The 15,760-nt window shown below is 52.7% G+C and overlaps 1 protein-coding gene across 1 annotated transcript; it reads right to left on the reverse strand.

Moving 5' to 3' along the window:
* Positions 1 to 10,373: 10,373 nt before the first annotated feature.
* Positions 10,374 to 15,507, reverse strand: SSTR3 (somatostatin receptor 3). The gene is made up of 2 exons (XM_073325566.1): positions 15,210 to 15,507; positions 10,374 to 11,786 (listed from the first exon to the last, which is right to left on the reverse strand). The coding sequence occupies exon 2, from the start codon at positions 11,747 to 11,749 to the stop codon at positions 10,529 to 10,531; it is 1,221 nt and encodes a 406-aa protein (XP_073181667.1). The 5' UTR covers positions 11,750 to 11,786; positions 15,210 to 15,507; the 3' UTR covers positions 10,374 to 10,528.
* Between the last annotated feature and the right edge of the window lie 253 nt (positions 15,508 to 15,760).

Genomic DNA, 15,760 nt, shown 5'->3' on the forward strand with positions numbered 1-15,760 from the left:
CACCGCAAACCGCTGGCTTCGGCGCAGAGCCGGTCTGCGCCTCCCTCCCCGCCCCCGGCGCGCCCCCTTCTCCCCGCACCGCCGCCTTTAACCCTTGCGTGCGGCTGGGGAAGGTTGGAAAGCGAGGAGACCCCCCCCGGGCCCTGCCTTCAAGCCCCCCCGGGGGCAGTGGCAGCAGCTCCCTGCTCGGGTTTGACACGCACAGGGGGTGTCCCTCGGGAGCAGGGGCATTGGGCAAGTCCCCGTCCATCACTTGCCCTTCTGGCCGAGACAGTCCCTCCAGGCCTGACCTTTCCCTGCCAGCCCCCTCTGCTCTGCTGCGGCACAGCGGGCCCCGAGCCCTGCACAAACATCCCCCCCCGCAGCATGACCCACTCCTCGCTACTGGCCTGCCCATGCATTAGCCCCCCTGCTGCCACTGGGGCAGAGCTGATGCTCACCCCGAGCCCCTACTGGGTGGCTAGGGCAGGCTTTCCCCAGTGTTCCCTCCTCTGCTCCATTTCCTTACAGCGCCTCCTATTGACTGGGGCAGGGATCTGTCTCTTCCCTGTTTTGGTTCCCTCTCTGGCACGCGGGTCATGTCCTCTGCCTGAAATCTTGCCCAGAAAGGGCGTCTCCAGCTGGAAACGCTCTGAAACGTGACCTCGCTGGGGAAAGCCCACACCACCAACTCTTCCCCAGCTAGCACTCTCGAGCCAGGTGTGTACATGGCTCTTTGTAGCCAGCCCTGGGCTAGCTCATCATGCCATCTGCAATGGGCCTTACGTGATGGGTCTGGGGCCAAGATGCCGTGCTGTTGCAGGGTTCCCTTTACCCTCAATTCCCCATGCAGCTAAGCCAGAGGCCTTCCAGGCTCCTTCTCTAGTCAGACCTGGCTCAGGCCTGCGGCCGCGTTCCTCAGGATGGACAGCCAGGGGTGAGCAAAGCGATTTCCCCCTCCACCCTGTGAGCATAAGTGTCGACTCAGCAGGTTTGCTCCACTCCTGTAATTCCAGAGGGAAGCCGGAGAATGTTTAACAGGCCATGGGAGCCTGAGGAAAGGAAAAGTTTTTCCAATTTGTTTAGTTTGGGAGTCAGAGGCGGTTACAGCCGGCTCGCTTCCCGAGGAGTAGCTGTGGCTTGGCAAGAACCCCAGCACCACTGGTAAAGCAAACGGAAAGTCTGGGGAAATATGTGCAGAGAGCGTGGGGCAAAGGAGGGAGGGGGAGCACTGGAGATGTTATTGCCCTGCCTATTCTACTGGAACCCCCACAAGTGAACGCACATAGACACATGCCCCTTTCGTCCCAGCCGGCAGGGTGGACTCACCAGGGCAGAGGTGCTCTTCAGTAATTCACAACAGTACTCCTGACTTCTAATCCAGGTTCTGCCATGGACCTGCCTGGTCACCTCTCTGTGCCTCAGTTTCCCCATATGTAAAATGGGGATGCTAGGCCAAATTCCCTGCTAATGGAGTTGTGCTAGTTGATAGTGACAGAGATTATGACCCTGAATTAGCTACCTCCCATATCTAGTGGGGAGGCTTAATTAGTTAATTTTTTGTAGAATGCTAAACATTATTATTCTTAGGGTTGGGAGCCTACTGCGGGGTGTGAAAGTGAAGCCACAGCACTGAGTGAATATGAAGGTAGAGCCAGTCTCCGAGTCATCTTGGCCTAGCTCAGGGGTAGGCAACCTATGGCACATGTGCCAAAGGTGGCATGCGAGCTGATTTTCAGTGGCACTCACCGTGCCTGGGTCCTGGCCACCGGGCCGGGGGCGCTGCATTTTAATATAATTTTAAATGAAGCTTCTTAAACATTTTTAAAACCTTATTTACTTTACCTACAACAATCGTTTAGTTCTATATTATAGACTTACAGAAAGAGGCCTTCTAAAAATGTTTAAATGTATTACTGGCACGCGAAACCTTAAATTAGAGTGAAGAAATGAAGACTTGGCCCCCTACTTCTGAAAGGCTGCTGACCCCTCGCCTAGCTCATCTGGGAGCTATTGACTATTTCCAAGTAGGATATTTTCCATCCCCTTTTGCAGCTCAGCATCTTATCTATGGGAGACATTTTTCCTTGGAGCAGTGGGAGAAGGTTGGCTTCCATCTTCTCTCCAGTCTTCTCGCTACACTCTTGTGAGCTAGCGGAGTGGGTAAAAACACGGTTTACATGGGCTATTTTATCGTCTGATCAAGAGCACATGGGGAATCCACAGGGCTTTGCGCACGCGCACACATATGCTTTCTCTCTGCCTTGAAGCCAACCCAGGAAAGCTCTTGCCAGATTGGATTCCAGTACTCTCTGCTGAAGTGCAGCTGCTCCCCTGCCCCCCACTAGACAAAACCTGGAGGGTGAAAGAAATGAGCTTCCCCACTGTCCCCTTCATTACATTGTCCCTCCCCACCCATCACATGCACGACTCCTAACCTATCTACAGAGACTGACCCCTGCCCTGTCTCCCCGCCACCCATCCCCTGCAAGTGTCCCCTAACCCATCGAGAAGGACTACTGTCCCCTCCCCTGCACTGACCCCTTCCTGGCCTAATCACAGGAGCTCCTCCAACCCCCTGCAGTCCAAGCACCACACGCACAAACACACGCTTCCTTGCATCATCCACAGTCACTGAGCAGAGCTGGCTCTTTCTCTAGGCTAGAGGCATTATGCATATCTGGAGGAAGGCAAATAGCCCCTTCCCACTTCTTCCCAGCCACTTATCCTTTATCATTAAGTAGCTTTTCTATTTCCACCCCTTCCCACTCTCCAGGTGCTTTGCCTTGCAAGTGGAAGACAGGGAACCCCTTACCTCTGAACCCCTTAAGAGAGGTCCTGCACTGAGCTACGTGTATCCTCAGCTGCTCCTTGTTAGCACTGCAAGAGGAGCCCCTGAGAGGAGGCCCAGCTGATTGAAACCAGCTGCTGGCCAAGGACTCTTATGTAATTACTGTCTTTTCCATCCTCCCTTGGAGGAGGGTCTGGTCCTTTGTGAGTCCCTCCCTCATGCTGTGGACTGTACCAGGCTAAGCAATCTCCTGCCTTTCTCTCCTCCTCCCCCCCACCCCGCCCCCATTACTTGTTCAACTCAACAGCTGATTCCCCTTTTAGAGCAGGGCCTACTCCTTAGAAGCAGAGCTAGCTCTGTCCTGGAAAGGAGTGAGTGCTTTCTAATAGTCAGCGTAGGGAGTTGTTAGTCCTCTGTTATCTTCCCAGCCCTGCCACTGACTCACTGTGTTACAGGCAAGTCACTTAGGCTCTCCTGGCCTTAGTGAAATGGGCCAATAGGCCAAGATATTGAAAAATGACCAGTCATTTTAGGTGCCTGAATATTTGGGTACCCAAAAGACACCATAAAGGGGCCTGATTGTCAGGAAGTGCTGAGCTCCTGCCTCTGACAGCCAGGCCCCTTTAAGGCAGCTCAGGTTGGGCCCCCAGAATGACTAGTCACATCTGATCATCTCAGCCCTAATTCTTACCTTGCAGGGGTGTTATGAGGCTAAATTACTTCATGTTAGTAGACCCTCCGAGGCCTGTGTTTTATGCACCCAGTGCAGTGCCATCCACAGCTCTGCCGGAGGATGAATTAAGGCTAGATGGAGCCTGAAATGACAGCGAAGGAGAGCCCCAGACTGGTCCATGTCCTAGGGAGGGCAGCTGCAGGATTTTAGGGCGCCTTTGGAAAATGTAAAGCACTGCCTGAGTCCAGGTTTGCTTCTGCTTTCGTCTGTTCTTCCTGTGCAGCAGCTCAGCGCAAACGCACTTGCTTCGTGGTGCGCAGACGGTGACGTTGCACCCCTGCGTCTGCCCCATTTGCAGGGCCTTTCGCCCAGGCCCCGCCAGCAAGGAGCACATTAAAGTCACCTAAATGAGAGGGGTCTCACAGATAGCTGGAGTGCAGGGCTGGTTTGGGTTGCCATCTAAGCCGTTTGCTCAGTCCTGACTCTTCACACAGGGGTCCCATTTGCTCACATGACCCACTCTCCTCCCACTCGCCTCATGCCCAGCCCCACAGTCAGCTGCCCTGCACAATTCCACATTTTCAGAGTGGAGGAGACTGTGCCCCTCCCAGCACAGGGCGCCTCCAGGTGGGGAGACCCCACTTCTGCAGGACAGAACTACCCACCTCCCACCCTGAGGAAATATTCTGCTTGCTTTGTGTTGGCCAGCACGTGTGGTAGTGTTACCTTGGCCACCGCTAGGAACTGTCTGCAAGGGAGTAATGGGAATCTCATGGTTTGGGCCTTGCTCACCCCTACTCCTGCCCCCTCAAATCTGCCTTGACAGCTGTGCTGGGAACTGGGCAGCCCCTGATATTGCAGGGGGGGGCAGGTGTAGCGGGATAGGGGCCAATGTGAGCAAATAGCTCCCCCTGCAGGAGAAACGGGGAGCAGCACTTACAGGCATGATTAGATTTTCTCTCTGCTTCAAGCCTTGTCCACACTGGCATGTTCTGGGCCCGGTTGTGAGCAGGAAGTGCAGCTGCCTGTCTTGGCAACACTGTAAGTCCTCTTCGCATGGGGCCCAGCCCAAATCCCACATGGTCAGTGGAAAGACTACCACTTATTGCAGTGAGTGTCGGATGAAGCCATGGTGCCCAAGCAGTTTAGCCCTGCCTACCGCAGGCCTTAAAAACATGGGTGCAGCTGTACCTATGGCCGACAACAGGCACAGAATGTGCTAGGCAAGGTGTCTTCCTGTACTACAGCCCCTTGCTCCTCACTTAACTGGAGATGCCGATATAACACCATTTGCAGGGAACAGGATGTGTTGCAAGCGTGTTTCTAAATGCCTGCCTAGGCACCATACATGAGTTAGCATGCACATATATGCTTTGAGCAGGGGGTTGAACTAGATGACCTCCTGAAGTCCCTTCCAACCCTGATATTCTATGATTCTATGATATGTTTTTACATGTATGCATCTGTGTGTATATTTTTAGGGTTGCATTTGTGTCCCACAGGGGGAGTGTATACTTATTAGATGGTACCTGTTACGCTGAGCGTGCATGTGTTTAGATGGGCGCTGCGTCTGTGTTTCTGTGCCGGGGGTTTTGTGTGTCTGGGTGTGAGATCTGTGCAAGGTGGGTGCCTTATGTTTGCATTTGCATATTTTAAGCTTGGGAAGGCAAAGAACACTAAGTTTTCATGAGCAAATATTTGCATATTTTCCCCTCGTTCAAGCAGATAAAGGGTTTCAGTTCGCTATTGCATTCCCCAGGAGATCAGGGAGCATCTAATCTGTTCACATCTCTCTGCATTTTTGTGTGTTTGGTTCTCCTGCATCAAGAACTGTTTAGAAACCACCCCCAGCCTGCAGCCTTGACCCATGCTCCAAACAATTCAGAAGCGAAGGCACATGCCATGTGCCTGCGTGGGTTTGCCATTCACCTTATCGGAGCTGCTGTTTTACCATACGGATCGTGTAAACAATGGCTTCCTGAAAATAGCTGAGAAGGATATCAAGTGCAGGCTGTGTAAGCAGCACAGCCTTGTAACGTGCCCTTCCCTCAGTGAGGCTGAACCCCTCCACGTGGCCCTTTTCATCTCTGCAAAGTTCTCTTCAACAAAGTTACAGCAGCAGGGTATGGTCGAGCAGGGAGTAGGTACAGCTCAGTGACTGTGTGGGTGCAGACTGTGGCTTAGTGGGGGTACATAGGGTGTTGTGTTGTGAGTATATTTTCAAGGTCAGTAATCAGAGCCCTGCTTTAAATACACACACGCATGCGCATGCTGGCAAGCGCACACACACATTCTTGCAGTGCCAGCAGAACGGGGTCCTTTTATTTCTAAGCACCCTGACTATGATCAAATACAAGCAGGAAAGAGGCATTGCAGGGGCTGCTGGAAGAGCTGTGGCCTCTGCTAGACTTGCAGCTCTAGTCTCTACGTGATAAGAATGAAACCCTTTGTGTGGCGGAGGGTTTGATGGCACCCTTATCTCTGTTTCTCTGCAGCCAGAATAGAAAAATCCATTTCCACGTCTGATTAGAACAAATCCCCCTGAACATGTCCAGAATTCAACTAGCTGCTGTGCATGACTTCAGCCCCTATCGTTCCCAGAGCCAGCCCAGTGCAGGGCCCAAACCAGAAGGGATGCACAGGGCCAGCCACATGAATGCAATTTGCACACGGCAGCACAAGCAGACTGCAGCTGTGAACTCAGCAGTGAGAGGAGCAGGGGCAGGTAGGGCTGTGGGACAGAACTAGCTGAAATTTTTCACTCCCCTACCCCCTCAATGAAAACCAGCCTTTTCATCAACAAGGGAAAATTCTGCAGACAATTTTTTATTTTAATTTTTTTTCTGACTTTTTGATGAAAAAAGTAAAAAAAAAAAAAAAAGGATTTGTTTTTCATTTTCTATTTGTTTTCTCCACCCCCTTCTCCCCCCCACCAATTTTGCAACTGGAAAAAAGAGGGGAAACCAGGAGGGAAAGGTAGAAAACGTGGGAGGGCGAACTTGTTTCCATGCAAAAATTAGAACGTGTTGCAATTTTTCACGAAATAGCTTGAAAAAATAAAAATGGTTGAATATTTCCCCCCAAACATACCGTTTTTCAACCAGCTCCATGTTGGGAGACAAAGAGCGGCCTTTCCAGTGGGCACTCTGAGTCCCGTCTGCAGGGCTGAGCAGCCTAGTGTTTCTGCACCTAGGGGTTGCAGGCAAAAATGTCTTTGAGGTTTCATTCCTGATCTCTTGTAGCAGAGGGGGCTGCAGAGGTTGACCATGAGTTCCCCCTAATCCATGAATCTGGCAAAGGGTTTCTACTTCATCCTATGGCCCAGGTGGCATGCATAGTACATTGATAATATAATTGACAGCCAGGGATCCCTCCCTCCCCAAGCCAGGAGCTAGAGCAGTCATGTAGCCAGTCTAAAAGGAGATGGGAAACCTTCATGTGTCTGCTCTCCATGTACTCTGAGCTGCCTCTCTCCTGCTGTGTCCTCTCCTGGCTGTTACACTCATTCCACTCACTGCTCAGAAATAAGCCATCAGCTGCCTCCCTTCCCAGAAGTCCAATGCTATCTTCACTACTGTCTTCCAGCAGTCCTTTTTGCTTCAGAATTACCCAGCATTGCCCTTGCTGTGATACCACCTAATAGCAGGATCAAGACATCTACCTATTTACCTCTCATAATGACAGGTTTCAGAGTAGCAGCCGTGTTAGTCTGTATTCGTGAGCTACAGCTCACTTCATAAGCTTATGCTCAAATAAATTGGTTAGTCTCTAAGGTGCCACTAGTACTCCTTTTCTATTTACTTCTATCATTGTGGAATCTAGGCCCTTTCCTCTCCAGTACCTGTTGTCTCTTATACCATGCCATAGACGGGAGCTCTGGAAGATCGTCATGGTTTGGTGGGGATCTCATGATCCCGTCTCTTCCTGGTGACCAGATGACAGCTGGAATTCTTTCCACAGTCAGAATGGCCTTTTTGGCTAGCCACTGAGATTGGCTAACTCCCTGCAATTGCTGTGGGTTTGCTCCTTAGACTGCAGACTGCATTAGAGTCCATGAGAGTGTATCTCTGCATGGATTGAGCCTCCAGAGATATAGGAGAAAGGAGGAGACATGAAGAGTCACCACAACAAGTGATTTACAAGGAAAGAGATCAGATGCTAAGGCCCTGAAATCTCACGTTGTGATATATACCTATCTTTATACGTGCACCCCTTTCCCAGCCAAGCAAAGGGAATGCATGTCACCAAAGAGAGTCTTGCAATATCTGGCACAAGGGTGGATGCTTCAGGAATCAGAAAAGGGGATTTGTGGGGATTACTCTTCACTCATGGATTGTCTGGTACCAAGACACTGGGTTCAAAGAGAAGAAACAATGGGCCTGGGGTGGGGGGAGGGTTATTACTCACAGAGAGTCCAGTGCTGGGACTGCAGGGTTAGGGGTATCAGCCCCAACCCCACCCCCAGTCACAGACAATCCAGCACCAAGACAGCTGGGTCAGTATCTGTTAACCCTCCTTGACAGCCAGTCCAGCTGGAAGACACCCACCCTAGTACACTCCTTGCCCAGCCCTGGCTGCTTTCCCTGGGCTTGGGTATCGCCACAGTGACCGACAAGTTCTCATTTAGCCACATATTGATTCTGAGTGAATTTGTTCCTCAGGAATGTGATTCCATTGTGCGGCTGATCTTACCATTCAAGCCTGCTTTCTCTGCTGTTCCCACTGCATTTTTCTACCCTGGCTTCAAATCTGTTCTGTGTTTTTGGTCTTGTGGCTGCTCCCTACGATGATACAACTAGCCCCTCACAGTCTTGCCCCCTCCCTCTCGGAGGTGCCCCTTGAACTGAAAAGTATTTCTGCCCCAGAGAGACACCGTTTACACATCCCGCAGGATCTTCCTTATCTCTTGGAGCACTTTCTCCTTTTGGCTGGTCTTTAACACACACACGCCCACACTGCCTCCAATTTCCCCAAAGCCGCCCCTGGAGGAAGGTGCCCAGAATCCTACCGAAGACTCTGGATTTAAAGTCGCTCTTACTGATTGCTGTATCTTAGCAACAGCATTTATAGAAAAGTTCAAGATATGGGGAGAGGCATTTATCAGAACCTGCAAGAATGGAGCAAGGGAGAGGGAGAGATGCTCACACATACACCCCCATATGTAGCCACCTCTCCACCACACACATGCAGATAAATCCACCTTCGTACCCATGCGCTCCCACCCCTGTACAGACACCCCACGGACACTGCCAGAGACAAATCAACCCCCTGCACCCATACAGACACCCCCACAGAGACAATCAACCCCCTGCACCTGTACAGACACCCCCACAGAGACACCCAAAGACAAATCAACCCCTGCACCTGTACAAACACCCCCACAGAGACAAAATCAGTCCTTGTACCTATACAAAAACCTCACATACACACACCCACGGAAAAAACAGTCCCGAACCCCTGTACACACACACACAAATCTGCCCACCATACAGCTATATGGGCATTACCATATTCTCAAAAATTCACACCCTCACTCCCAGTATGGTTGCCATCTTTCCAATTTTTTAAAAACCAGACACTACAGCCTCCTCCCAGTCGCTCGCTCCACTCTCCCATGGGACTCGTCTGCCACCTGCAGAGCGGGCTGGGAGGAGCTGACATGGAGCCTGCCTGCTTGCCCAATTGGGGCATGGCAGGGCAGGGGACAATCAGGGGCCCAGCAGAGGGGGGTGTCAGTCCCTGGAGCAAGAGTGAGGGGACATGGGAGGGTGGAGCGGGGCCCAGCTGAGAAGTCGGTACCTACCTCCTCTCCCCCGGAGCTGGGAGCCAGTTCTTAAGCTTCTCTCCAGTCCATCAACTGAGCTTTTCCAGCAGCAGCTGCTCTTCCCACCCACCCGGCAGCGGAGGCTGGTCAGTGCGGTAACCGGACTTTTGGTGTCCAAAACCCCCAGACACTGCACAGGTCGTCTTTTGACTGGACTTTCCAGTCAAAAGCCAGCCACCTGGCAACCCTAACTCCCACACAGCTGCCCCCCTGCCCACAGCCACCCCCGTTTTTCACACATGTGCCCTCATCCTCCCAGCACAATCATACGCACACCACACAGACTGATCCTTTGAAATTGTTCACGGGGTCCTAAATCTTTATGTCTATTCATGATAAGATGGAGGAGGGTGGTGGAAATTACAGCTTGCAGAACGCCCTGCCCCCAACCCATGGCCTCTTGGTCTTCTTCAGTCGTCCACCAGGGCACAATAACACCATGAAACCCTGGGATCTCGAGATGGGGAAGGGTGTGTCTCATACTCTGCCCCACTGTCCTAAACCAGCCCTATCAGAACAGTCTGCAGGTGGGACGTGAGAACCCTTTAAAGAACCAGGATATTCCATGCAGTTGAGACGGTATCAGATCATACAGGAGGTGGGGAGCTGTCCCCAAGAGATACTAGAGCAGCTGGGGAGGACAGTGGGGAGGGATAGCTCAGTGGTTTGAGCATTGGCCTGCTAAACCCAGGGTTGTAAGTTCAATCCTTGAGGGGGCCATTTAGGGATGGGGCAAAAATTGGGGATTGGTCCTGCTTTGAGCAGGGGGTTGGACTAGTTGACTTCCTGAGGTCCCTTCCAAGCCTGATATTTTATGATTCTATGACAGCCCTAGGGGGCAGACTTTATGTGTTTGTTGGGGGGTGGGAATTGTTCCCATGATCCTGCCCCAGAGTGTCTGGTTCCCATGGACACTGGAACAACTTGGGCAGTGACGAGGGCATTAGAGTAATTGGCAACCACTCATAATACTCTATGTGGGTTACAGGGGGATTCAGTGCTGGACTCCTCTCTGCAGCTCCCCACCCCCGTCTGCCCTTATCCGGTCCCCCTTCCGAGCCCAGCCCAGATGCTGTTGCCCCGCCCCTCCCACAGGGATTTCTGAAGTCACAGGAGGCGCTCTGCCCTTCCCGACACTCCTCGAGCTCGCCTCATCTTCAAGTGGAACCTTAGACCTTGCTGCCTCGCAGTCCGCAACCCCCCACAGATACAGACTGGAGTGTCCAGGAGACCGAGGGACAGAGCCTCCCCCTTCCGTTCTCTACAAATAACTGATGTGCAGTGCATTGGGTTTATCACAGCTCCCAGGCTCCTCCGGGAGTGGCTTCTGCTCACTGCCTCCTGCTGCTGCACTGGCCAGGGGACACTCCTGTCTGCCATTGCCATTCTGGGCAATCTTGCTGACCCCGCTCTCCTCCGCTTCCTCCTCCTCCTCTTCCGTCTTCTCTGGGGGGCGTGCCTGGCTCTGCACCTCCTGGCTCTGCACCCGGCGGGACGGCCTCAGGATGGCCCTGCGGAAACCCTGCTTGAACCGGTAGGAGAGGAAGCCGTAGATGATGGGGTTGGCGCAGCTGTTGGCGTAGGGCAGCACCACGACGAGGAAGTAGACCCCGAAGAGAGACGGCTCCTCGGGCAGCGGGCAGACCACGTTGATGATGTTGAGCACGTAGAAGGGAAGCCAGCAGAGCACGAAGACGGCCACCACAGCCACCACCATGCGAGTGACCCTGCGCTCTGACCGCTTGCGCTTGGCCGAAAGGGCCCGCACCCTCCGGCCGGAAGAGCGGACCTTGACGACGATGAGCAGGTAGCAGAGGCAGATCACTAGCAGCGGCCCGAAGAAGCCCAGCGCGGCCGTGTAGATGATAAAGCCAGCTCTCCACATGGAGGCTGGCTCGGGCCACTGGATGTGGCAGGTGCTCATCCCCAGGGGGACGTTCGAGAACACCACCACCGGCAGCACCACGACTGACGACAGCACCCACACCGTGGCGCTAACGGCCTTGGCCACGCGGGCCGTCCGCCACTTTGACGATTTCCCTGGGTGCACCACGGCCAGGTAGCGGTCGACGCTCATCACAGTCAGGCAGAAGATGCTTGTGAACTGGTTTATGGCATCCACAGCCATCACCAGGCGGCACATGAAGGAGCCGAAGGGCCAATAGGAGAGAGCGTTCTGCGCAGCCAGGAAAGGCAGCCCCAGCATGAACAGCTCGTCCGCCAGCGCCAGGTTGAGGATATAGACGTTGGTCACCGATTCGCTCACCGAGTGGCACAGGACCACGTAGATGACCAGGGAGTTCCCAACCAGCCCAACCACGCAGACAATGAGGTAGACCAGAGGGATGAGGACTCCGCTGACATCCATGCCCGGGCTGGCAGCTGTGGATAGGTTCCCTGGGGTAAAACTTGCCCAGCTGGTGGAGATGTTCCCCTCCTCAGAAGCCACAGGAGTGGGGAAGGCGAAAGCAGGAGAGTCCATGGCAGAGGAAGGATGGGGTGATCTCCCACTGGGTCAGCTGGAGAGTTGGAGGCAGGAGGAGAGGAAGAAGAAAGGTATTTACACTTTAAAAGTCAGAGCCGAACAAGCCACAGATAAAACAGCAGGCATAACGACACGTGGGCACAGCCACAGGTGGGAAGGAGAGGGGGGTTCAGATGCCAGAGTCTCTGGAGCACATGGGAGAATGTCAGATGTGACCAGCTGTTTAAGAACCACCATTGGGTGATCAGGACCAGCAGGAAAATGGCCTGGTATACAGCCAAGGGACTTCCCAGGGGAAAGAGACCAAGGGAGCAATCACAGGCCTCCGTTTCCTATTGAAAATGGCTCAGGGGCTGGTGAAGTTAGTTTCAGGGGGCCTGCTTCTCATGTATGCTGAAGCCTCTTTACACTGGCCCAGGAGCATATTCCTTACGTCTGTCCTGGGGAAGAACTCCCAGGCAGGGTCCCTCATTGGAGCTGCCCCACCCAGACCTTGCCTCCACATTGCCTACGTGCTCTCTGCATCAACACTGCTGCCTGGGCAATTGGACCAGGACATTATTGTCCACCCCCACCACTGAGGCTGAGAAATCCCCTTGAAGTCCAGAGCAACTGTCAGAGGCTTGGCTTAGTGTCCTGGAAGAAGGAGAGGCAGGTTTGCATCATCCCTGCACATGAATAAGGGAGGAGATGGAGTATTTATAACATTCCCATTGGAGGCAGATGGCGTTATACATCCAGTGACCACCCGCTCTCACTCTCCCTACACCGCAGCAGCAGCTCTCAGCCTTCTCGAATCCAAGTCCCTAATGGAAGGGGCAGTCCCTGCCTTACCACTCCACAGCACAAAAATAAACTTCAAGGGCTCTTAATCTTTTGATGCCCAATTGCCCATCACATCAGGCTTTGGCATGGAAACGCTTAGAGTGAACCCTGCACAAACAGGCAGCTTGTGTGTGTGCCAGATCTCCACCGACAATGGCAGAGATTGAACATGGGACAGGAGGGACACGATTCTTTGCGGCGGGGCTGGGGCCATGTGGGAGCCGCAGCCCAGCACAGGGCAAAGTGTGGAGACACAGCCTCTTGCCCCAAGCTATGCCAGAGGCTTCTATGGTGGCATGTCTGCGATGCTCTTGGATTAGCATCTGGAAGAGCCCCTCTGAGATTTCAAATGGCAGCCCCATGCCTTTGTCACCCTTTGGTGTATTGATCCCACTGCTTGGTTAGCTCCTCAAATAGCCATATTGTAAGTGGGGAGGACTTGCATGGAAGGGGATGGATGCTTAGCCCCAGGAATAGATGGCACCTTCCCCACCCCAGTCTCACCTGAGGGTCTGGGCCGGGAGACCCCTCAATGTTTCAAAGCTTAGCCCAGCTTTTCCCTAGTAACAAGGGCTGGGAATCTCAAAGGACACGATTTCCAATCCTACCCATCTCCAGCAGTTCAGAAATTAGCTAAGAACTATTTTCCCTCATGGTATTTTTCAAACTGTACAAAACCAGGGCAGGCAAAATTAGATATTAAAAATCTAAAACATTAATCAAACTTCTGGAAGCCTCAGGCAAAGTCTGAGGTTTGGGCTGGTTCTTATCATATCGGAATGTGTTGTGATGAACCTCTCAGATACACCTCCTCTGGTCACCACCGCGCCTCCCGTGTTTCACACCTTCTACTTGTGCCCACATTCCAGCAGACACCCTCTGCCCTGATTCTCTAGCAAACACAACTAGGACATCCTTACGTTATCCTTGTTATCTGTGTTGAATGAGCTTCTGGTTTATGACAGGGATAGAGTGGAAATGCCCAGAGAGGGAGCTGAACAGTTTAGGGAAGTCTAAGGGGGGTGTAATGGGATGAAATTGAACAATGGGAAGCTCAAGTTTCCTGACAGTGAAGTCCATTGGACTGTGGAATAACTTTGCAATGGAAGCCCCATCACTTGGGCCACTTAATACGAGGCAGGCAAAGCCCTGAGAATACACTGCAAGGGGCTGCCATGCGCTGGCGGGAAAGATGGACTGAATAGAAAGCTTATCCTGCATCTTGGCAGGGGGTTAGACTAGATGATCCCTGAGGTACCTTCTAACCCTCTGGTTTTATAATTCTATGATTCAATCCTTTCCAATTTCTAACCTTTATGATTCTTTGAACTCTTCTCCAAGCTTTTCCAGAGCCTTCTCAGTGGTGTATATACATGTTCATTTTTTCAGGGGAGTGGCAGGCATGGGGGCCAGGTAGAGTGATAGAGGGTATGTCCCCACTGCACAGTAAAGCCCAGGTCTGTGGGACCTGGGCTTGTGGACGCAGTGTTTCCAACCTCACACTTGAGCATCCACCCTGCATTGTATGCCTGAGTTTACAATTGCTGGCCCCAAGTCTTACAGCTGTGCTAACATGTCCATATTGCGCTACGCAGATCTTCTGACTCAGGTCAGTGACTTGACCTGCCTCCCCACTGCACAATGACAGGGCTTGGACCTGAGTCTCAACTGGACTCAGGCTCTGACCCACCCAGGTCCTGAATGCTTGCTGACCCAAGGCAGGCTGATTTGTGTGTGGACGGAAGGGGGCTTGGGCTCAAACTTGAGTCAGAGCCCAGACTTAGTGTGCCATGTAGACATACCTAGAGAATAGGAATAGGCTGATGGCAGGAAGTAAGGAGTGTTGAAATCTAAGTCCCATAAAGAGCAGCAGGTAGAGGCAAGGGATCTCAGTGGGCGCTCTGACTGCAGGCATGGGGATCATGGGAGTATTGGTGTGGTTGGACCTCTGGGAGGGGGGTGCAGATGTGGTGGACCCAATGAGGCTGAGGAAACTATTGAGGTATAGGATCAAAAACCTGGTTACTTAGCTTATAAGCTCTTTGGGGCCAGGACTTTTTGTACTGGGGCACCTGATGGGGTCTCTAGGTACTCCAGTAATGCAAATAAACAATAACAGTGGTACGAGTGTGTTTGTGCTGAGGGGTTGGGGACCCAGGGAGGTGGGGGTTTGTGAGGTAAATGCCAATTTCTATTTTTATCTAATAAATCCAAAGTCTTTAGGAATAAGAAACCTTTTTACTCCACATTGTCAGTGGGAAATGAGGAATCAGAGGGAGAAATTGGGGGGGGGGGGAGGGGAATCACCCAAGTATAGATCAGCTTTGTAAGTGATGGGAAACCCACCTAGAATTCCCTGCAACAATGTACATAGCATCCCTCTCGAATCCTGCACCTTCTCTGTCCCTCCCACCTTGCCTTGCCCCCATTCATTCCTACTCCAGTTCATGACTCTCTCACCCCCTGCACTGGGTACAGACACCATGGCCGTCGCCAGCCCCCAGTCTGTGGGGACGGAGCAGGGCAGGGGAGGCAGCAGGTTCCATGTGGGGGGACGGCAGAACCAACTTCTGCACATGAGAGCGCCTGGAGGAGAGGGCGGAAAGAGGAGGCAGATCTGCCTGGTACTTACGCGTCAATGGAATTTACGTGTTCCTCCACGCGCAGGGAGAATGTGTGTCATATTGTTTCTTCTCCTTTAAAAACAATTTCCCAGTGAAATCTCTGTGTGGTTTGAGTCCTTGAGGGGCTGGAATTGCTTGTCACACTTCTCTCCAGAGGTGCCTGCTGCCCTCACCTCTTCTGCTGTTCCAGAGGTGGTGGGACTTTTCTGCCTTCCTCCAGCACTGCCTCATCTGGATGTTCACACTCTCCCATCTGGTCTCCAGGGCTTGCCTGCTGCAGGGACCAGACCCAGCTCCCAGCACCGCTCAGGGGAGCCAGGACTCACCTCTCCAGCTCTCCATCCACTGAAGTGGGGGCTTGGTGGACAGGGTTAGGTATATCAAGCGTGTCAGTTACTCCTGGGAATGATCCCATCAGCCAATCAGCATAGACTTGGTGGGGTGGGGGGGAGAGCGAGCATGAGAATAAGAGAGAGAGAATGAATGGTAGGGGAGGGAGAACGGGGAGAAGGAAAAGAGGGGAGTACCAGAGTGATTATGATGGAGAGAGAGAGGGAGG

Source organism: Lepidochelys kempii, chromosome 1 (genome assembly GCF_965140265.1).
Source record: "Lepidochelys kempii isolate rLepKem1 chromosome 1, rLepKem1.hap2, whole genome shotgun sequence".
Taxonomy (NCBI): Eukaryota; Metazoa; Chordata; order Testudines; family Cheloniidae; genus Lepidochelys; species Lepidochelys kempii.

What these genes read in the sequence shown, in the direction of transcription:
- SSTR3 (XM_073325566.1), bottom strand. Translation starts at nt 11,749, where the DNA reads ATGGACTCTCCTGCTTTCGCCTTCCCCACTCCTGTGGCTTCTGAGGAG.